We start from the raw sequence: 22,453 nt of genomic DNA, 5'->3' as shown, positions 1-22,453 counted from the left end.
AGATAAGAAAGGGGAGGGTCAGATAAAAATAACTTTAATATTATACAGTTTTGCTTGAGTGTTTTCTGGCTACAGTCTTTGTCTTGGAAGTTAAAGGGCTAGAGGTTCTACACATTTACATTTCAGAGTTTTGATACAAGATTAGAAAATATCTGAAACTGGTTGACACACGTGCACTGTGACTGAAGGGGTGTTACTGCTAATTGAAGAATTAGAAATAATACACTGTAATGGAATCCATGGTGGTTTTTTAGAAGTCAGGCACATGTGCACTGGTAAGGAGAAGAATCCTGGGGAAAATATTAATCAAATGTTAGGCATTTTTGCAATCTAAACTATATAAACATGGAAAGAGCCTCCACATGTCTGATAGTGTTGTCTTTTTCTAAGGGTTTATTTTTACTTATGTATATATGTGTATGCATCCTTTGTGGGCAAGTACTGCAAGAGCTTGAGCAGTCTTGGTTGAGCCTCTTGATGTGGATGCTGGGAAACAAACTCAGTCCTCGGGAAGAGCAGCAAGCACTGTTAAATGCAGAGCCATCTCTCAAGCCTTTCAAGGAATCCTTTTAAAAATCCAATCAACACTGATTTCACAAATCAGACCTAACAACAGAGATCTCATCAATCTCTTACGAAGATTAATTACATAAAGAAGGAAGTTTATAGATTTTCTTCCAAGTTCTGTCTTCAGTGGTCTTAACCTTAACTGATAACAAAACACCTGCTCACTTAGTTAAGAATACCAAGGGCAGAAAAGAGAAAAGAAAAACTAGATGCAAAAAGTTCCTAGTATGTATGGATACAGGGTCTCAAAACAGCAGTGAGGCTCACTGGGAATGGGCCTCCTCAGTTTTCAGGTTAACTGTAAAATACATTAGAAATGTCAATTAAATCAAATTTCAAATACCAAGAACACTTCTGTCCTGTAAATTATTTCCTAGTGCTCCAGACCAAAATCATCTTCACAGGGAACTGCTGAGTAGTTTAGTATTCAGTGGCCAGAGGAGTGGCACATGCCTTTAAGTCTAGCACTCAGGAGGCAGAGGAAGGTGGGTCTCTGTGAGCTAAAGGCCAGCCAGATGTACCGGTCTCTTTCCTCTTGAAAATATGTAGATGCTGTCTCAAAAAAAATAAATAAATAAATAAAATAAAATAAAGGGCACACACTTTTAATCCCAATCCCAGCAACTGGGGAAGCAGAGGCTGGCAGATCTACCTCTGAAATACAGGAAAGCCAGGGCTACAGAGAAACTGTCTTGAAACTGCTCCCCACTCCCTGGCCGTCCCCCTCCCCCCCCCCCGCAAAAAGACCCAAAACCAATCCCATAGATATCTCTCTAGAGAGAGAGACCCTATTTTGTCTAACTTTTCAGTATTCAGGGCCTGTCTTCTCTAATCCCTTTCCCTGAGGTCCTATGTATCCTTTCCTTGTTCTACTAGTTAGTGTTTGATAGCCTATATTATCTGCTTTCACCGGCACAGAATGATGCTGACTGGCTTTGCTTTTTGCATGTAAACTTCACAAGTCCACATACATTTCATTTGTCCCCAAATTCCTAGATGCAGAAAAAGTGAACAGGAGTCTGTTCCGTGAAATACTGATACAAAGGAAGATCGGATTGGATGTCACAGGTCAAACTCCTAATGAATTGCACTCCAACATACCACCTCTGCCTCATCTCCTGTGACAGGCCAGGCAAGTTGGTGAGTCAAGGGCATGGGTTTCAGAAGCGGTTAGTCACTATGTGCTGGGCAGTATGCAAATCACAGAACTTTGTTAACATTACAACAACAGTAAAATCTATCCGGTAGTCCACACTTAGTAGTCCTATCCGAGTTCGTTTTCTTTCTTCGTCATTCCTAACGCCCTAAGAATTCATTTAAAGTACGTGAAGTTGGTAGAGGCTGACTCTTCGGGGTACTTTGGCCAAACCACTTTAATTCTGCAGGGACGTCTTCAGGAGTTCCTAATTCTCGAAGGCAGATACATCGGGCACAGCGCTTTCATCTCCTTTGGCCTCAGACGCCACTTCGCGAGGTCCGTCCTTGGCAAGAGGCGCGAACTTCCTCACGGTCCGACCTAAGCTCACGAATCAAAAGATGACTCCGCATTTAAAACCGTCCCAAGCCCCGGCGCGCGGGATCCGGAAGCTGCACCACGTGACGTGCCGCCCCTCCGCAGCCATCCTCAAGAGAGCCAGTTGACTCCGAGGTTGACGCGTCTCCCCACTCCACCAGGGCGGTTGGGCGCCCACCCGGAGCAGCGCTCGCTACCCTTGACCTCTGAGGTCACTGAGTAAAACCCACCCCGTCCCGTTACCGCCGCCGCCGCCCGGCCCTCGGCTCCGGGGACAGCGCCGCGGAACGCTTCCGCCAGGGTGCCGGCCACGTGATCACGCGAGACTTGGGGGGGGGGAAAAAGGCGGCGTCGCGCCCTCTTTACTCCAGGCCCGCGGCCCCGCCCTCCGGGCGCCACCAACCGGGGCCCGGCGCCGCCCCCGGCGCGCGTGCGCACGCGGCCTCTCGCGGTGTCTCGCGCCCGGCCCCGCCCCCCGCTGCCCCCGCCCTTTCCGCTCCTCCCTCCCTCCGCCCTGTCTCTCGGCGGCGGCGGCGGCGGCGGCGGCTCGCGCAGCTTGTTGGCTCGCTATATAAAGGGGAGAAGCAGGCGGACCGGACGGCTGGAGCTGCAGCCGGTGGCGGCAGCGCGGCGCGGGGAGCGGCGACCGGTGTTGGTTTCCCTCCTCGCCGCCCGGGTGGGGAGCGGGTGACGCCCCCCTAGACCCCGCAGCGGGGTCGAGGCTGGTGTTTTCTCTTTCTCCTTTTTTTTTTTTTTTTTCCTTTGAGGCGATTCCCGAGGTTGTTTTTTTTTTTTAAGCCGCGGGAGGAGTGCCCCCCTCCTCCTGGTCTCCCGCTTCTTTTCACTACTCGGGGATCGGTTCTGTGGAGAAATTTTCTTATTTTTTCTTTTTTTTCCGCCCCACTCTCGCGGGTGCCTTGGGTCATCCTCCGGGTCTTGAGTTTTTCTCTCTTTTCTTTTTTTTTTTTTTTTTTTCCCGTTCCCTCTTGTTTGTGTTGTGTGTGGAAATGGCGAACTCGGCAAACACAAACACCGTGGTAAGGACGTGGTGCGGTGGCCGGCGGGGGCTGCGATAGGTTTCCGGCGGCGGCAGGCAACGGCCGGGGCGGGCGGGGGCGGGCCCGGGCGAGGCGGCGCTCCGACCCGGTCCCCTCCGCCCTCGGCCGCGGGCCTGGCCGGGCGTGGGGGGGTCGCCGCGGGCGGGCGGCCGGGCGGCCGGGCGGCGGGGCGGCGGCGGGACCGGGAGCGCCGCGGGGCGGGCCGCAGGGCCGTTGGGCCCTGGCTCCCGACCCCCGGGGCCCGCGGGCGAGCGGCCGGGCGGGCGGGCGGCCGGGCGGGGACCCCACGCGGGACCCGGACCCCGGCTCGGACTCCGCCGAGGCCCGGCGTGCCCCCGGGGCTGTCTCTCTGGAGGTGCTGCTGTGGGTTCGCCGGCGCCGGCTTTGACTGATCCTCCCCGAGGGAGGAAAAAAGGAGAAAAAAGACAAGGAAGAAGAAGAAGAAGGTTGGAAAGCACTTCTCTCGGTTCCTCCCCGTTGGGTAAAATGGCGAAGGGGAAGCAAAACCCCCGTGGTATCTCCGACTAGCCAAAAAAAAAAAAAAAAAAAGCACCAGAACAAACAAAGCCTACAGTTGAGTGGCCCAAGTGTCCCTGCTTTCGCCTTGAAATTTGCCTACTTCCCTCTGCTCCTTCTTTTTTTTTTTTTTTGGTTACTTGTGACCCCGTAGGTTTGCAAAAAGCAGTCACATAAAAAAAAATAACCTTTTCGAGAGTCACCAACGCAGTGTGATCACTAGGCCGCCCCAACTTCTTGATCTTTTTATTATTATTAACGACAATAAAACAAACACGCTTTTCCTTTCTCTGTTTTTTTGTTGTCGTTTTTGGTTTTTTTTTTGTTTTTGTTTTTGTTTTTTTTTTTTTTTTTGCCCGGCCCCAAACGCCGCAGAGCAGCCCGCGGCTGCCCGACCCCGTACCGTTGGCGACTCGGGTCGATCCATCATGGCTGCGGCCGCTTACCCTGCTTTTCAGTGCCTGCGCCTTGTGGTCCTCCTCCCTTTGGCTGCCCTGTTTATATAGAGCCATTGCCGCTCTCTAATATAGACTCTGCCAGGATGGGAAGGTGCTTTTCAGGCCTACGTCACCGCCTCTCCATTTAAACACCAGATCCGGCTTTAAATAGTGAGAGCTGCGGAGCGCGGGGCTGGGAGGTGCGTGCTCCCGAGGCGAGAGCCGCCCGCGTGCGGAGCTCGGGTCCTTTCTGGGTTTCCCTCACGCCGAAATTTCGCCCCGGGAGCCGGGAGGCGGCTTTCCCAGACCCGAGTGTTTTGCAGTAGCAGCTCGTGTGTGCCGCCTTTGTTGTGGGAAGTAGGCCAGAATTGCAGCATCGTTGTTCTGTTTTTTTTTCTCTGTATTTATAGGGTTTAATTTTGAATCATTCTATATTAGATAGGCTGATCCCTTATATATATGGTATATAAATCATATACATATACACCATATATTTTTTTTTTCGTTGAAGGGGAAACATCCTTCCCGTTAAAAAAATACTTTTTACAATTAAATGTCTCTTTCCCTCGGGGGACTTGGGTTTAGTAGTGTTTTGTTCATCAGGTACTGAGGAAATGTTGGCAATTTATCGTGTTTTCTTAATACAAAAACCTAAGGCATGAAGTTTTCAAAGAAATAGTGACTGAAGCTTCCCTGAGAAATCTATGCCCATAAAACACAGCTGTGTAGAGAAAGTGAAAAGGCACAGGTTAAACTGCATTTTAAGAATTAAATATTAGGTGATGGTTTTAGTTTTATCAGCGGTTATCATGGTGTCTAGTATAAAAGTCCACCCAGTTTACGTAGTATTATGCCAAAAATTAGCACTTTCTAAAAGGAACCTTCCAATTAATCACTTGATGATGCCACATTCAGCCTCTAATTTGCCAGTTTCAGAGTTTGGAATATTGTGTTTTGAAAGGAAATATTGTGTTTTGAAAGGACAGATCTGAAAACCTTAACTGTAATAAAGACAAAAGCTTAGAATTTAAGCATTTCCCTTTTTCTTTCATAGTGCTTCTAAATTGGTTAAGTTGTAGGCTAATTGTTGCATGAGTAAATGCTACTGAAAGAACCCAGATTTGTATCTCAGAGTCTTAATCTCTAAGGAAAAGGCTTGGGGTAACTGATTTCAGACATTAAAACATCTGGTTTGCTGGAAATTTATCTTACCAATTTAAAATTACACAGCCAGAGTGTTGTAGCTTGAAGGTACAAACTAGGGCAGAGGAAAAAAAGCAGTGATGTCATTTTGTATTAGCGAGTACTGATGAGATCGATGGGTATGACCAGGAGATGCCTAATGAACAAAAAGTTCCCCAAAGTCGAAGAATTGGAAAGGTTAGGAGACAGGACAGACAGTGGTTAAACCAAGCATGGATAGTAGGAACCAGACATAAGCATAAACTATTATAAATCAGAATGTTAGATATTTTGGTTACAATCAAGGAAATTATAACTGGAATTTGTATGGACAGCCTGTACATAAAGAACTTTATGAACTATTTTGCCCAGTCTTATACTTCTATAAAATATATAGTCATCAAATCCAGTTTAATGAGGCCAATTTTTTTTTTTTTTTTTTGGATACAGGATCTGTATGTAGATCAAAGTTGTCTGGAAACTCAGATCTTCCTGTCTCTGCCTCTTGCGTGCTAATCCTGGCTTAGGATTGCCATGTCTTTAAAGTCACAATTTAAAAATAAAATTTAGATAATTGACCAAATGGTTTGTATTTAAGGATTAGATGTTTAATTAAGGATTTCTCAAAGCCTGTTAAATCAGTCTTTTATTGAATCTTATTTTTCCTTTAAAGCCTAAATTGTATAGATCTGTGATTGAAGATGTTATTAATGATGTACGAGACATCTTTCTGGATGATGGAGTGGATGAGCAAGTCCTGATGGAACTAAAAACCGTGAGTTTGCCTTTTTTAAAAGACTATTTCAACAATAAGTAACTTTTCTTTCTGTAGGGTAAATGTTTGAGTTTAACGAGAGACACTAATCTAGTGAAGGGTATTGGTCTTAAACCTCAACTGTGTCATTTGTTCTTCCTCTTACTGTGGGTAGATAACTTATATTTCAGTTTCTTTTCCTGTAAGATAGGAATTCATTCATTCATTCATTCAGTTTTTTGAGGCAGGGTTTCTCTGTATAGCCTTGGCTGTCCTGGACAAATTTTGTAGACTCACAGAGATCTGCCTGTCTCTGCCTCCCTGAGTGCTGGGATTACAGATGTTTGCCTGGCTGATATAATTTCTATGAGTGTAGGGATGAGCCCTAAAAACTTTAATTGACTATGGTAGGGGTCAATCTGGGATTTTTTTATACTTGTTCTTGCTTTGAAAGTTGACAGCTTGGAGAATTCAGTCTAACCACAGGTCCCCATAGCTGTAAGACATTGTATTCAAAGAAATGGAATTGTCCTGGAAAAAATGATGTATCTTCATTTACATATTTTATGCATTTTGGACCACAATACCTGGCCTGTGTGGCTGGCACTTAGCTAAATATTTAGCTGAGCTGCGTAATAACCGATATGGCTCTAGAATCTTAATAGTGCTATTTTTGTTGTTATTAAGTGGGGCATAATCTTTTATCTTGGGTTGTAATAAGAGTTAAAGCTGTTAGACCAGAATGAACCTAATTCTCTGCACTAAATTTCTTCAGGGCCTCATTAGAATTTTCAGAATGTGCCCTGTATTTGACAGTAGGAAACTAGGCCTGTTGAGGGGATGGCTCTCTGCAGTGGAGATGCTCTGTGTCTGTCATCTGCTGCATGGTGGTCATTAACCACATGGGGCTGTTAAGCATTTGGGATGTGATTAGAGGAACTGAGAAATAAATCTTTGTTAACTTTACTTAATTTAAATTTAAATCGTTACACGAAGCTAGTGATCACCACATTGAGCTACACAGATTTCCTTGTTAGCAAGGTTAACATCCATTGCATGTTTTATGAATTATAGTGGGCACTGTGATTTAGATCTGGCCCTTCTCCTTTAACTGTTTCACAGATTATCAGGGTTGCTAAGGCTCAGTGCCAAGTTAGAATATGAACTGAGATGCATGGTGAGGTCGATTTTAAACTAGATAATGTAGGAAATCTCAACAAAACCAGTCTAATTATTGAGATCATTTCCTAAAGTGTTAAGACCTCACTTTGTTGTGTAAACTGTGGGAGCTAGGCAAGGTGTCTGATGTGGTCAGAATTGAAATGGACTGTGGATTGGCAAGTAACTGTATGGGAATGACACTTTAAAAATTATCTTCAAAGTGAATCCTGAGCAACTAAGGACAGGAACGTGGGAGAATCTGCACAAATTTGAGGCCAACCTAGTCTACATAGTTTCAGGATGGTCAGGGGTATATAGTGAGACTCTTAAGAAAAACAAACTGAAAACAAAACCCCAGAGTAAATGATAAACCCAATCTGTCAGACCTACCTATATCTGAATAGCAAGTACAAAACCATGTAACTACCTTCCCGCTTCCTGGAGCCTCTCATAGGCCAAGCTAATGCTCTACCACTGAGCCACATCCTTAACCCTTTGCGTATGTGCTGATAAAATAGAATCCTCAGTTAGAGATGATTCTTAAAGTCAGGTTCTATGCCTCTTGTTTAGTGCCTCAGCTTTGGTGTGTTTGACGTGTTGGACTGATTAGTTAATAGCTTCTTTAAAGAATGTTAGCAGATAACTGACTTCTGCTCACTAGAGGCCGGGAGCACCTTTTTGGTTATGTTAAGAAATGTCTTCCATTGCTGGTGGGAATGTAAACTTTACAGCCACGTGGAAATCAATCTGGCGCTTTCTCAGACAATTAGGAATAGTGCTTCTTCAACATCCAGCTATACCACTCCTAGGCATATATCCAAAATATGCTCAAGTATACAATAAGGAGATCTGCTCAACCATGTTTGTAGCAGCTTTATTTGTAATAGCCAGAATCTGGAAACAACTCAGATGCCCCTGAGGAATGGATACAGAAATTGTGGTACATCTATACAATGGATTATTACTCAGCGATAAAAAACAAGGAAATCATGAAATTTGCAGGTAAATGGTGGGAACCGGAAAAGATCGCCCTGAATGAGGTAACCCAGAAGCAGAAAGACACACATGGTGTATACTCACTCATAAGTGGATATTAGACATATAATATAAGATGAACATACTAAAATCTGTACACCTAAAGAAGCTAAGCAAGAAAGAGAACCCTGGGTAAGATGATCAATCCTCATTCTAAAAAACACAAACAGAACAGACATAGGAAGAGGGAGAAAATAGGGAACAGAACAGGAGCCTACCACAGAGGACCTCTGAAAAACTCTACCCTTGCAGGCTATCAAAGCAGATGTTGAGACTCATAACCAAACTTTGGGCAGAGTACAGGGAAGCTTATGAAAGAAGGGGAGATACTAAGACCTGGAGAGGAAAGGAGCTCCACAAGGAGAGCAACAGAACCAAAAAAAAAAAAAAAAAAAATCTGGGCACAGGGGTCTTTTCTGAGGCTGATACTCCAGCCAAGGACCACTTACGGAGATGGCCTGGAACCCCTGCACGGAGGTAGCCCATGGCAGTTCAGTGTCCAGGTGGGTTCCATAGTAATGGGGACAGAGACTGTCTCTGACATGAACTGATTGGCCCGCTCTTTGATCACCTCCCCCTGAGAGGGGAGCAGCCTTACCAGGCCACAGCGGAAGACTGTGCAGCCACTCCTGATGAGACCTGATAGACTAGGATCAGAGGGAAAGGGAGGAAGACCTCCCTTATCAGTGGACTGGGGGAGGGGCACAGGTGGGGAAGAGAAGGGAGGGTGGGAGGGGAGAAGGGAGGGAGGTACAGTGGGGTATACAAAGTGAATAAACTAATTAATAAAAATAAAAAAATGTCTTTATTGCTAATCTTTGTAAGCAAGTGGTAGCAAATCACCTCAAGTTGAGAACCACTTTTCTCACTATACCCTAATTATACATGGATAGTTGATACATTGATATAAATAACTAAACTATAAATTGGTTAAATACCTGCTTTCTGTTCTTTGACAAGAGCCTTTAGCTGATAGAAGTAGATATGTGAACCTAGGTGTGCTACAAGATAAAAGACCTACATTCACATCTCTACCATCTTCTAGAAATGCTAGAAGATGTCAAGAGATGGTCAGAATTTACTTTTAAATCAAACTGTGAAGTGCTCATTATCTAGCATTGTGTTGGGCTAGAAATTTTAAATGACTCTCTATTTCCACAAAGTACCTAGCTCTTGGATAAAGTGTACAGCTGAGCTTCTAAAAGATGTTAGGGAACTCAGCTTCTCCAAAGAGCAGATGAAATAGAAAGTAGATGAAGTAACTGGTTAAATGAGAAGCAAGGACCATGAGGATGCAAGTGAAGCACCTAGGGTACAGTCAGTATTCAGAGACACTGGAATTAGACTTCTGGTTTGTAATTATCCTGTTTTTGCCTTCTGTTATTTGTTGGTCTTGGATAACCTGTCCAACTTCTTGTTCTTCAGTTTCCTTTTCTCTAAAGGAGATGATAATATCTACATAAGTACTTATTATATAGAGCTAAATAAAGTTTAGCTGTTAGACTGTCTCAGTAACACAGTTGTATACCTCAGTCTTTTTGGGAACAGAAGTTAAATTTTGTTCATGTCAATTTTAGGTACCTAGGCAAAAATTGCCAAAGTGTGGGTATGACAATTAATATTTACTTGTGGGAAATATAGAAAATAAAAATAAAGTAAAAGGGCTCTTCCAGTTTTCTAAGCAAAAGAAATATTAAATAATTCAGTATCCCTAATTTAGCATTACTGATATAGTTACTTTTGCCAAAACAGTGTGACATTATTTTAAAAGCGCATATCTAGAACCTGAAACTTTCTGATAAATTGAAATTATGTAAAAGTGAAATTGAAGGGTTAGAGGGCTCAGCAGTTAAGAACACTTGTTGCTCTTACAGAGGACATGTATTCAGTTCTCAGTACCCAGATGGAGGCTCAGAACCATCCATAACTCCCATTTTGAGGGAATCCAATGCCCTCTCACTTCTGTGGTTTTTAGACATAACATACATTCAGGCAAAACAGTTGTAGATCTGAATCTTTTTTTAAAGAATGAAGATAAAGTATAAACATTGACTAAATCAAACTTTACTTGATAGTATAAGCTTGGTGCTTACCTATATGGTATTTTTATCTTTGTTGAGTTAATAGACTACTTACCATGATTGCTAAGTTCTCATTCTTTTTTTAAAAATGAATTTTTTAATCAATTACAATTTATTCATTGTGTATCCCAGCTGTAGCTCCCTCCCCTCATCCCTTCCCAATCTTACCCTCTTCTCCTCCTCTCCCCCAGTCCACTGATAGGGGCCATCCTCCTCCCCTTCCATCTGACCCTAGCCTATCAGGTCTCATCAGGACTGGCTGCATTGTCTTCCTCTGTGATGTGGCAAGGCTGCTGCCCCATCAGGGGGAGGTGATCAAAGAACCAGCTACTGAGTTCATGTCAGAGACAGCCCCTGTTCCCCTTACTAGGGAACCCACTTGGACACTGAGCTGCCATGGGCTATATCTGTGCAGGGGTTCTAGGTTATCTCCATGCATGGTCCTGGGTTGGAGTATCAGTCTCAGAAAAGACCCCTGTGCCCAGATATTTTGGTTCTGTTGCTCTCCTTGTGGAGCTCCTGTCCCCTCCACATCTGTCTGTTTCCCTCTTTTATAAGCTTCCCTTCACTCTGTCAAAGTTTGGTTATGAGTCTCAGCATCTGCTTTGATAGCCTGCAGGGTAGAGTCTTTCAGAGGTCCTCTGTGGTAGGCTCCTGTCCTGTTCCCTATTTTCTCCCTTTTCCTATGTCTGTTCTGTTTGTGTTTTTTTTAGAATGAGGATTGATCATCTTACCCAGGGTCCTCTTTCTTGCTTAGCTTCTTTAGGTGTACAGATTTTAGTATGTTTATCCTATATTATATGTCTAATATCCACTTATGAGTGAGTATACCCCATGTGTGTCTTTCTGCTTCTGGGTTACCTCACTCAGGATGATCTTTTCTGGTTTCCACCATTTGCCTGCAAATTTCATCCTTTCCTTGTTTTTAGTTGCTGAGTAGTATTCCATTGTGTAAATGTACCACATTCCTCTGTTAAGTGACATGTGGGTTGTTTCCAGATTCTGGCTATTAGAAATAAAGCTGCTACAAACATGGCTGAGCAAATGTCCTTGTTATGTACTCGAGCGTATTTTGTATATATGCCTAGGAGTGCTATAGCTGGATGTTGAGGAAGCACTATTTCTAATTGTCTGAGAAAGAGCCAGACTGGTTTCCAAAGTGGTTGTACAAGTTTACATTCCCACCAGCAGTGGAGGAGGGTTCCCCTTTCTCCACATCCTCTCCAGCATATGTTGTCACTTTGAGTTTTTGATCTTAGCCATTCTGATGGGTGTTAGGTGAAATCTCAGGGTCATTTTGTTTGCATTTCCCCGATGACTAAGGACATTGAGCATTTCTTTAAGTTGAGCATTTCTTTAAGTGTTTCTCTGCCATTCAGTATTCCTCAATTGAGAGTTCTGTTTAGCTCTGTACCCCATTTTTTTAATCGGATTACTTGAGTTGTTGCCTTTTAACTTCTTGAGTTCTTTATATATTCTGGACATTAGCCCTCTGTCAACTACAGAGTTGGTGAAGATCCTTTTCCAGTCTGTAGGCTGTTGTTTTTTTCTGACGACAGTGTCTTTTGCTTTACAGAAGCTTTTCAGTTTCATGAGGTCCCATTTATTGATTGTTACTCTTAGAGCCTGTGCTGTTGGTGTTCTGTTCAGGAAGTTGTCTCCTATGCCAATGAGTTCAAGGCTCTTCCCCACTTTTTCTTCTAACAGGTTTAGTGTGTCTGGTTTTATGTTGAGGTCTTTGATCCACTTGGACTTTAGTTTTGTGCAGAGTGGTAAATATGGATCTATTTGCATTTTTCTACATGTAGACATCGAGTTAGACTAGCACCGTTTGTTGAAGATGCTGTCTTTTTTCCATGGTATGGTTTTGGCTTCTTTGACAAAAATCAAGTATCTGTAGGTATGTGGGTTTATCTCTGGGCCTTCTGTTCAATCCCGTTGATCCATCATTCTGTTTCTGTGCCAGTAGCATGCATTGGAGTTCGTAGAGCTGGGGCTTACAGACTGTTGAGAGCTGTCATGTGAGTACTGGTAATTGAACCTGGGTCCTTTGGAAGAGCAGCAAGTGCTTTTAACTACTGAGTCTTCTCTCCAGCCCCAATCTTTATTTTATTTTTTTTTGAGATTGTGGTTACCTTTGGTCAGCTTTGTTAGAAAAATAAAATAAAATTTACAGAAATAAGCGATTTGTGAGTTTTAAGTTGTGTGCATTCTGACTAGAATAATGAAATCTCTCCCCAGCCAGTTGAATGGAATCCAGGTTGTGAGTCATTTCTCTGTCCAGCTTATCCATTCTGCAGATGCAAGTCATCTGTTGATCATTTAGTGTCGACCTAATTGTCAGAATACCTGTGCAATGCCATGGTGCTTATGTCTAGATAACCTAACATAGAGCTGTTACATCACAGTGTCTTGGGTACTTCCCTATCTTACACAGAGGCGCATCATAGTTCACACCCCTACAAGAAGACTACATACATCCAATAAGATACTTTGAAAAAGAGACAGTCACATAGCTTTATCACAGAATATCCTTATAGTTGTTCTGTTTTACTGATTTTAGTTGCATTGTATAAATTTAACTTTATCATGGGTATGTATGTATGTATGTGAAAAATCATATTTGAGTTGAGAATGGTTCAAGACTTCCAGTTGGAATGTAGTTTCCAAAATAGTCTAGTATATTTTCAAAATATATTCACACAGGGTAATATTTTTAGGTTATAAGTACATATTATAATCTACTGATTATGACTTATTATAGGTACAGTTAAGCAGAGGTGTGTTTGTAAACTTTAGAATGCCAATCCTGTCAATAATGCAGAAAACAATGTTTCTTAAGCTTTTATGCACACGGTATAACAGAAGTACTAATACAGAAACTATTTATGTTTCGTTTTCCTCTCAGTTTGATTTTATTCATAGAAAATTTCAACATTGACTTTTTATGACCCACTAATGGGTTGCAGTCCTCAACTTGAAAAGTATTGGTCTAGACTTTAACACGGGTATTCTCAAGTTTGCAAATATCACCAAATAACCTGGACAATTCGTTAGAATGGCTTGTGGCTCACTTCCTGCTGATAGAGTAAGCCTGGGATCTCACCTCAGATTTAGCTCTTCCTCTTCTGCAGCCACTGGCTCCTCTCTGTCTCTTTTTTTTTTTTTTAATTTTCTTGTGGCTCTGGATTTGTGGTTCTAATTTCATCCTAACTGGGCCAAGTACTCTTATCACTGAAATACACTCAAAACCTTCTCATTTACAAGTTTTGACCCAGCTGCACATTACCTGAAGTCAGTATTTCTGCTTATCATAGAGGCTTAGTTGGAATAATGGGCTTGCATTACAGTGAGTAGACCAACTGATGGTAATAAAAATGAAACGTTGAATTTAAAAAAGTTTGAAATGTGTCTGGAGAGATGGCTCAGTCATTAAGTGATAACTGCTCTTTCTGAGCACAGAATTCTGTTTCTGGAACCCACTTCAGGTGGCTCACAACTGCCTGTAATTTTAGTTATGGGGATTCAACACCCTCTTTTGGTTAGTGAGGTCATTCATTCACAAGCATTTCATATAGTCTTACATACAAATAATAAGATAAATTTTAAAATAAGGTATGATGGCAGCCAGGTGGTGGTGGTGCATGCCTTTAATCGCAGCACCCAGGAGGCAGAGGCAGGTGGATCTCTGACTTTGAGGCCAGCCTGATCTATTGAGTTCCAGAACAGCCAAACTGACAGAGAAACCCTACCTCAAACAAACAAACAAACAAAGTGTAATGGGTTGGGAGTTACAAGGTTAACCACAGGGTCAGAAATGTAATTTAAGAACCAAGTTGGAGCCAGGCGCTGTGGCTCACACCTGTATATAACCTCAGCACTCCGGGAGGCAGGGGCAGGCAGATTTTTGTGAGTTTGCCTGCCTCTGCCTCCCAAGTACTGTGCCACTACACCTGGCTTAAAAAACAGTTTCTCACATTTTAATTATTTTTTAAAAAAAAGTGTTTATATGTGTATATATGTTTATATATGCACACATACATGTGTATGCATATGTACCACCATGTGCATATAGAGATCAGAGGATAATTTGGGAGAGTTGGTTCTCTTTCTTTTCTGGAGGGGGCAGGTTGGTTTGAGATGGGACTCTGCATTAGCACTGGCCATCCTGGAACTTGCTCTGTAGACCAGGTTGTCCTCAAACTCAGAGATCCATTTGCCTCTGCCTCCTGAGTGCTGGGATTAAACTGCCCTACAGTTCTGTCTTTTTACCCATGTGGGTCTCAGGGATCAAACCCATTATCAGCCTTGATGGCAGGTGTCTTAACCCATTGATCAACCGTAACAGCCTCTCCCCTTAGTTTTTGACTCATGAGGAACTAGGTTTTGAGTTTGAAAAAGGAGAAGAGGAAAACAGGAGGCTCAGGTGAATAGCATATCTGAGACACTTATCATATATCATATATGAATTATAAGATGTCTTATTTGTCATGCAGGTACCTGTTTTTAGCCCACTTTGCAGAGATATGAGCCAGCCACAATTTGGGCTCTTAGGAAGGGTAGTACTTTGTTGCTACAGGACTTTGTTTTTAGTGTGGGGTTTGTAGAAGGTTCTGTTATTGGCTAGAAGTTTAGAAGTAATCTAAATGAATTTTCCCTTAATTTTAAATGAGAAAAATATCTACAAATGTTACATGATTGAGTCACATTAGTAGACAAGCCAGGAATAACTGGTTTCCCAGCCTCTGATGTAATGCTGTTGCATAATTAAGCCACTAGTGCAGTAGTAATAGCAGCTAGTATTCAATAATTGCTGACTCTAAGCTCTGATAACCATGAATAGAATAGAGGTTAGTATCTCTTTAAGTATAGATTCCAGGCATTCAAGTATTGGGCTTGCTAGAGAAGTAGTTTTACTGTGAACCTGACTTTTACTTGTTTCTTCAGTACACCAGTGGAAGGATGCTAGGATTGTTACTAGCATGTAGTCATAAATCTAGGTCATGTAGAAATGGAAAGTTGAGGGTTTTTGTTTTGTTTTAAATCTGAGTATAACAAGAGGAACCTCTGAAAAGGATCTTGGAGAAGACTCTGAGTTAGCAGTGTCCCAAGAGCAGGTCCTGGAGTTAAAAACAGTATGGGGTGAATGTACGGTATAAAAATGGCCAGATTGCTTCATTTGCGTTTTAGAAATTTACTTTCTTGGATAATTTCTTACAGGAGTAAAGCTGTAAATTAAATATGCTGGAGAGCAAATATGTTAAGGAAAGATGAAATAGTCTGAAATGTTTAAATTCCTTCCTTTTGAGTGGCTCTCTCCCTTCTCCTCCCATAGAGTTTACCCTATGGTGAAGTGAGAAAATACAGTTTGGGCATCCCTAATCTGAAAGCTATTACTCACCCAGGAAAATACACACACACACACACACACACAATTTTTTTGGTATTTTTTTCCAGATTTTGGAGTACTTGCATATATACAGTGAAGTTCACATGTTTCACATGTCTTTTCTAAATTGCTAGAAATTTAATTTTACACACTATTTTGAATAGTTTTGTGCATAAAATAAAATTTCATCAGGTGAAATTTTCCACTGATGATATGATATCAGGAATCTAAAAGGTACAGATTTTAGAATATTGCAGATTTTGACTTTTTAGGCTAGATATTCAGCCTATAGAAATGACTAAGCAGAAGGTAATTGTCAATCCCTGGCATATTGGAAGAAAGGACATTTCAGGAAGTGTAGAGATTGGGATAACCATTGCAGCCTCACTTTTCTTTTCCTCATAAGATTAGACAAATAGGAAGTGAGTAGGTCTGTCTTAATTTGAAGTGCTTCTATTTCTCGTTACTAAGAGATGAATATTTGTCCCATTGACTATTATTTAAAAGTATTAATCAAAGAAAAGTAATTTAATAATGGTTTTGAAATAAAGAGATAAGCTGTGGGTATTGAGGTGTTGACTGTGGGAACACTGTTAAATAACACCTGCCAATTGAAAGTTTTTTTGAATCTAAAAATAGTTCTTCAGTACAATAAACATGAGATCTGGTTAAGGTTTATTTTCCTTACATAAAGCTTGGGTAAGAATTAAATGCTAATTTTGTGTGTATGTGTGTGTGATTGTATTATTTCCTAAGGTGAAAGAAATTTACATACATCTAATGTCCAGAGTTTAACTCACTGAGAAGTCTTTACTGTTCTTTGTCTTAGTTGTGGGAGAATAAACTAATGCAGTCTAGGGCAGTAGATGGATTTCACTCAGAAGAACAGCAGCTTTTGTTGCAAGTTCAGCAGCAGCACCAACCCCAACAGCAGCAGCATCACCACCACCACCACCACCAGCAAGCTCAGCCTCAGCAAACGGTACCTCAGCAAGCACAGACCCAACAGGTCCTTATTCCTGCGTCACAGCAAGGTGAGAAGGCTGGAGTTCTCTGTCGTGGCTAACAAATTAGATTTGTCTTTTGAAAGTATTCCTTTTGACTCTTGAGTTTGGGTCATCCTTTTTAAATAGATGCTTGGTAGTGGGTGAAATCTATACTGATTGTTCTTTTTCTTCCCCTCTATTGGCTGAGTTTATGCTTGTAGCTCAGCTGGTAGAGTGCTTGCCTAGCATACATGAAGCCCTGGTTCAATCCCACACTGCATAAACTGTGCACTGTGGAGCATATCTGTAATCCTAGCACCTAAGAGGGGGAGGCAGGATCAGATACTCAAGGTCATCTTCAGTTAAGTTATATAGTGAGCTGAAGGTCAGCCTGGGCTACTTGAGATCCTGCCTCAAAAGCAACAAAACAAAATAACAAAGGAAGAAGTTATGAAGAGTATCCTTGGGAGAGGAGGTGTGATATGTGAATGATCTAAGCTAGAAACCAAGAGCATGAAGGCAAGAGGGTTAAGTTTCTATGTCCCTATGGGGAGATAGGAGGTGGAGACAGATTCACAGAAGCTTGTGGGCCAGCTAACCTGTTAGACATACCGGAAATACTACAAAGAAACCCTGTGTCACACAGGTTGGAGGCAAGGTCCCATATTCTACTCAGGGTTGTTCTCAAGGATCCTGGTCTCTACAGGCTTATTTATGAAGGGTTTCATTGTTTTTTTATAAGGTAGTTTTCTTTATGAAATGTGTTCTTTCAAAGATATGTTTGGGAGCTGGAGAGATGGCTCAGTGGTGAAGAGCACTGTCTGCTCTCCCAGAGGTCCTGACTTCAATTTCCAGCAACTACATCATGGCTGACAGCCATCTATAATGAGATCTGATGCCCTCTTCTGGCATGCAAGTGTACATACAGATAGAGTACTCATATACATAAAATAAATAAATAGATCTTTGGAAAAAGGTGTGTTTCTTTTCTTTTATTTATGCATCTTAAATATTGGAGAAATTTTGTAACTTTGGTAGTCCGAAAATTCAGTCCAATTTAAGTGCGAAATGAATATGAAACTTAGCTTTTAATGCTTGGCTTAAAGAAAAAAAAATCATTTATATACTGTTGTCATAGTTCTTTACAATATGCAGGTTATTTTATAGGTCCTGTTTTATTAACCTTTTATGCAGAATAGCTCTTAGCTCCATTTTACAGTTGAAGAAAATCTGGGTGCTGGAAAGATTAAGAATCTTGCATGCCTTTAGTCCCAGCACTCTCCTGGAATCTCTGTTTTTGAGGCCAGACTGGTCTACAGAATAAGTTCCAAGACAGCCAGGGCTACATGGAGAAACCCTGTCTCGGTAGGTAGATGAGTGGGGGAGCTTGATCCGTCATATGTAGGTTTTTATGTGACAAAAACCTATTCAGGGACAAATTTCCAGAATACTGTAGTTAGGTGAGTCTTGACTGGCCAAAAAACCCAGAAGATAAATGAAAGCTTAGTTTAGTGTGTTAACTATTTGATGACTCACTTATTCCATCTGAGAGTATATGAAATACAAAATGAATAGTTATATGCAGTAGAAAAGCCTATATGATTTGGTTTATTTTTTATAGCTAATAGATTTTGAGTATTTATTTTTTAAATTTTGCTTACGTAATTTAGTGTGTGTGGAGGAGCGGTAGACCATGGTATGCATTTGTCACTCAGAGAACAACTTGCAGGAGTCTGTTCTCTGTACCATGTGGGTTCTAAGGGTGGAACTCAGATCTCTAGGCTTAGCAGCAAGTGCCCTTGCCCACTGAACCTTCTTACCAGCTCTTAATACCCATTTTAAGTTTATGCCACATAATTTCATCCGTCTCATCTTTGATGACTGTTCCTCCTAATGCCTTTAGGCATGGTATTAGGATTTTAGGTCATCATAAATTAAAATTGATTTTTTTCACTCAGAGACTATCAAGATAATGGGATTATCTATGTATTCTCTGAAATTTGCGGGATCAAACAATTACTTCTATTATTTTTTTTTTAACTAACATTGCCATTGTTTCTGATTTGTGTATGTGTGCATACGTGCAGATGTAGGTACTCATGTACCATGGTACATGCATGGAAGTCGGAAGACAACCTCCGGTGCTGATCTTTGTTTCCACTGTGTTTGAGACAGTGTCTGTTGGTTTTTTGTTTTTTTTTTTTTTTTTTTCTTTTTTTTTTTTACCTCTGTATACATTAGGCTAGCTGTCCTCAAGCTTAGAGTTTTCTCCTGTCTCTGACTACATAGAACAGTAGTATTACAATGCTCATGCTACGTGGTTGGGCTTTTATGTGTGTTCTAGAGATTCAGACTCAGGTCCTCCTGCTTGGACAGCAAGCGTTTTTAAACCATTGATTTGTATTTTTCAAATAGTTAATTAAAATACCGTGATTGAGGTAGCTGACAAGTTGGTAAAAAAGGATGCTGTAGGGTTTTTTTCATTTGTTTGATTTTAGACACTGTCTCACTGTGTAGACTGTCTCACTGTCTCACTGCCTTGAATTCAGAGATCTGTCTGGCTCTGTTTTCATGAGTGCTGGAGTTAAAGGCATGCACTGCCATGCCTGGTCTAGGTATTGTCATTTTATTAATGTTTTTCAGTATAAAATGAATATATGCTAGCTGTTGATTCCCATACATTTTTTTTAAAGTTTCTGTAATAGCAAATAGTTTTAGAGCATTTTAATGTAGAAAATGAAGTAAAAGCATGAAAATAAGTAAATGTTTGTGGCATTTTATGACATTCCTGTTGACCGTGGAGTGCCTTATGATCTTGTTTCCAATTGGTCCTTTTTTCTATTTTTGTAGCTACCGCACCCCAAGTTATTGTTCCTGATTCTAAGTTGATACAGCATATGAATACATCAAGTATTACGGTAAGACTAGAACATGGCACTTACATTGGCTTTACTTAGTTAATCTAAAATTGCAATTATTCCTATGTGTGTTGTATTTAACAACTTGAGGATTATGGAAGATTTGAACAAAATAGCTGTTAACCACAAATCTAAAAGCATAGCTACTCTCAGGCATTAAAGTTCATAAAACTATTTAATTTTTTTCTTTAAAAAAGAAACCGGTATACTCTCGGCGCCACCTCATAGCTTTAGGGAACCCGCTAAACATATACTAACACCCGTAGTTCTATTTCAGAAGATGAGTTAAGAGTCTGAGAACAGGCTGGGTGTGGTGGCACTCAGGGAGGCAGAGGCCGGCAGATCTCTGTGAGTTTGAGTAGGCCAGCCTGGTGTACAAAGAGAGTCCAGGACAGCCAGTGTTACACAGAGAAACCCTGTCTCAAAAGAATGAGTAAGAGTACAGGAATGCTGAGATTTAGGAACTTGTTTAAAAGTAACTGTTTTGGACAATTCAAGATAGCTATTTCTTTTTAAAAAATTGAGTTTTATTAGTATCTGAGAATTTCATACTGTGTATTTTAACCATATCCATCCTCTACCCCAACTCTCCCTAGGTCTACCCCTTCTTTTCTACCCATCCTCCCATGTTGCTATCTTCTGTTTGTTTTTAAACATCAAATCTAGTTGTGCTGACCATGTAGCCTTCTCCTGAAGCTTTCAAGGAAGCTGTTTGTTTTGTTTTGTTTTTTTGAGACAGAGGTTCTTTGTGAAACAGCCTTGGCTGTCCTGGAACTTTGTAGACCAGGCTGGCCTCGAACTCACAGAGATCTGCCTGCCTCTGCCTCCCAAGGACTGGCATTAAAGGCACGTGCCAGAATGCCCCACTCACGGAAGCTATTTCTAAAGTTGCATGTTTAAAAGAGTCTTTGCTCTGATTTAAACATAACATATAGTTTTACTAGAATCTTTAAGTGTGTGCCTTAATATGTATTTTATGCAGTTGAGTTATAGTAGAGTTTTGTTACATTTCAAGTGGATAGGCACACTGAATGTCACAAATTCTTAAACTTAGACTTGAGGCATGTAACTCATTAGATGCATTAGTGTGTAACTGAACTGAAAGCCCTAAGAATGTCTTCACCTGGTCTTTAATGTTCAAAAGAAACATGAAAACACAGTGTGACCAGTTATTTAGTACTTTATCACAGATGGCTTATTTTCTTAAAATAGGAAGGCTATAAATATTGTAAGGTAGTGCCTCAGTGTGGCATTTCATTTTTAAAATCAACCAAAGTTATTACTTAAAGGCAAAAAAATCATTTCTGAAATTGTCTCCTGGTCTGTGTAAGTATCACTAGCAATGAGATTTATTTGTTTTTTTAATGAAAAATATTTTTACAAACACCTTGACTCTGTGAGTGCCATAAAGTTTCACAGATGTGATTATAAGCACATAAGAATCAGGGTCACTTGTTAGTTGTATGACTTCCCCCTGTGTACAGCAGTCTTGCAAATTCATACCTAGGCAGTATTTTACATTGCTACCCAATACTGGCAGTTAGTTTTAATTTTTATTTATTGTATTGTTTTTACAATGTTACTTCTTTTCTAAGTGTATGACTGCTTGCCTGCATGTATAATTGTTTGTGTACCACATGCCTGCCTGGTACCTGTAAAAAAACAAAAGAGGGTATCAAATGCCCTGGACCTGGAGTTACAGATGGTTGTGAGCTGCCATGCGGGTGCCGAGAATAGAACAAGGGAAATACATGCTCTTAACCACTGAGCCGTTTCTCCTGCTCCTAAATTGCACAGAAATAATTTTGATTGCCTGGCATTAGTTTCTCTAAAGCATTTGTATACTTATTTCCGTAAACTTACTCTAGTGGTTGTTTTTCTAAAACTTTACATGTTAAACAGAATATATGTTTGGTGTCTTAAGGAATATCAAAGCATAAGGGAATAGAAGCCTGCCTAAATGTAGTTATAGTGAGTTGAATAAAAATACCTAAAAGTACAAAATTAAGCAAACAGTGATGGAAATCTTTTGGGGCAAGGGAGAAGAGAAATAAAGGCTTCAGAACTAAATGGAGTGATTGCTGTCAAAACTCAGTCTCACCGGCACTGTCATATTTTGTAATCATCATTCAGGAGGGAGAGACAGGAGGATCACCAGTTTGAGGCCAGCCTGGACTATGCAGTGAGCCCTTGTCTTAAAATAAGACCAAGGGTGTTGGTACACACCTGTTGATCCCAGTACTTGGGAGGCAAAGGCAGGAGAATGACTTCAAGTTAAACAAGAAAACATGTTTGTGTGTGTGCATATGTGTATGCCTGTATGTTTGTACACAGGTATTTTTTTTTTACAACTATTTTTTAATCTGGGAAAAATATAAGTTTAAGATAGTTCTGGCTCCAAGGTTTTGGGCCAAAAAAATACTCAACTTATCACATATTATACCTAGACTATTGTCAGTGTGTTCCTTTTCCTTTTTTTTTTAAATGAAAGGTTTTTTAAAAAAGATTTATTTAATGAGTAGTATATGAGCATGTACAGAAAAGGGCACTAGATCACATTATAGATGGTTGCGAGCCACCATGTGGTTGCTGGGAATTGAACTCAGGACCTCTGGAAGAGCAGCCAGTGCTCTTAACCACTGAGCCATCTCTCCAGCCCCCTGTTCCTTTTAGATAATCTGACATCTTAGAATTTGCCATTTATAGAAATCAAGGAATTCTTCATATTGTTTTGTATGAGACCTGTTGATTCTGGTAGAAATGTAGAAAACAAAGAAATGAGGATGGTTTGACTTTGGCCTTAAATGATTACTTGAAGCAGAAAATTGGCTATAAGGAACTAAAAAGTGGTTCCTC

General features: G+C 41.1%; 1 protein-coding gene and 1 non-coding gene across 3 annotated transcripts in view; both read left to right on the top strand.

Moving 5' to 3' along the window:
• The first annotated feature begins 2,626 nt into the window (after positions 1-2,626).
• Positions 2,627-22,453, top strand: part of Gtf2a1 (general transcription factor IIA subunit 1) — a 34,546-nt gene continuing 14,719 nt past the window's right edge. Inside the window, exons 1-4 of one of the 2 annotated variants that reach the window (XM_021657464.2) lie at positions 2,627-3,117; positions 5,947-6,048; positions 16,523-16,727; positions 19,530-19,597. In XM_021657464.2, coding sequence (XP_021513139.1) covers positions 3,088-3,117; positions 5,947-6,048; positions 16,523-16,727; positions 19,530-19,597 — 405 coding nt within the window. In that variant the 5' untranslated portion in view covers positions 2,627-3,087. Of the gene's footprint in view, positions 3,118-3,431; positions 3,585-5,946; positions 6,049-16,522; positions 16,728-19,529; positions 19,598-22,453 lie in introns of those variants that run through there. The other variant, XM_060387992.1, reaches the window with a different exon arrangement.
• On the top strand, positions 18,555-18,697 carry LOC132655688 (small nucleolar RNA SNORA79). The gene has a single exon (XR_009593472.1). It is a non-coding gene; the product is annotated as a small nucleolar RNA SNORA79 (small nucleolar RNA).

The sequence above is a fragment of the Meriones unguiculatus genome, chromosome 7 (assembly GCF_030254825.1).
Source record: "Meriones unguiculatus strain TT.TT164.6M chromosome 7, Bangor_MerUng_6.1, whole genome shotgun sequence".
Classification (NCBI taxonomy): domain Eukaryota; kingdom Metazoa; phylum Chordata; class Mammalia; order Rodentia; family Muridae; genus Meriones; species Meriones unguiculatus.
This window is presented reverse-complemented; position numbering and strand designations above follow the sequence as displayed.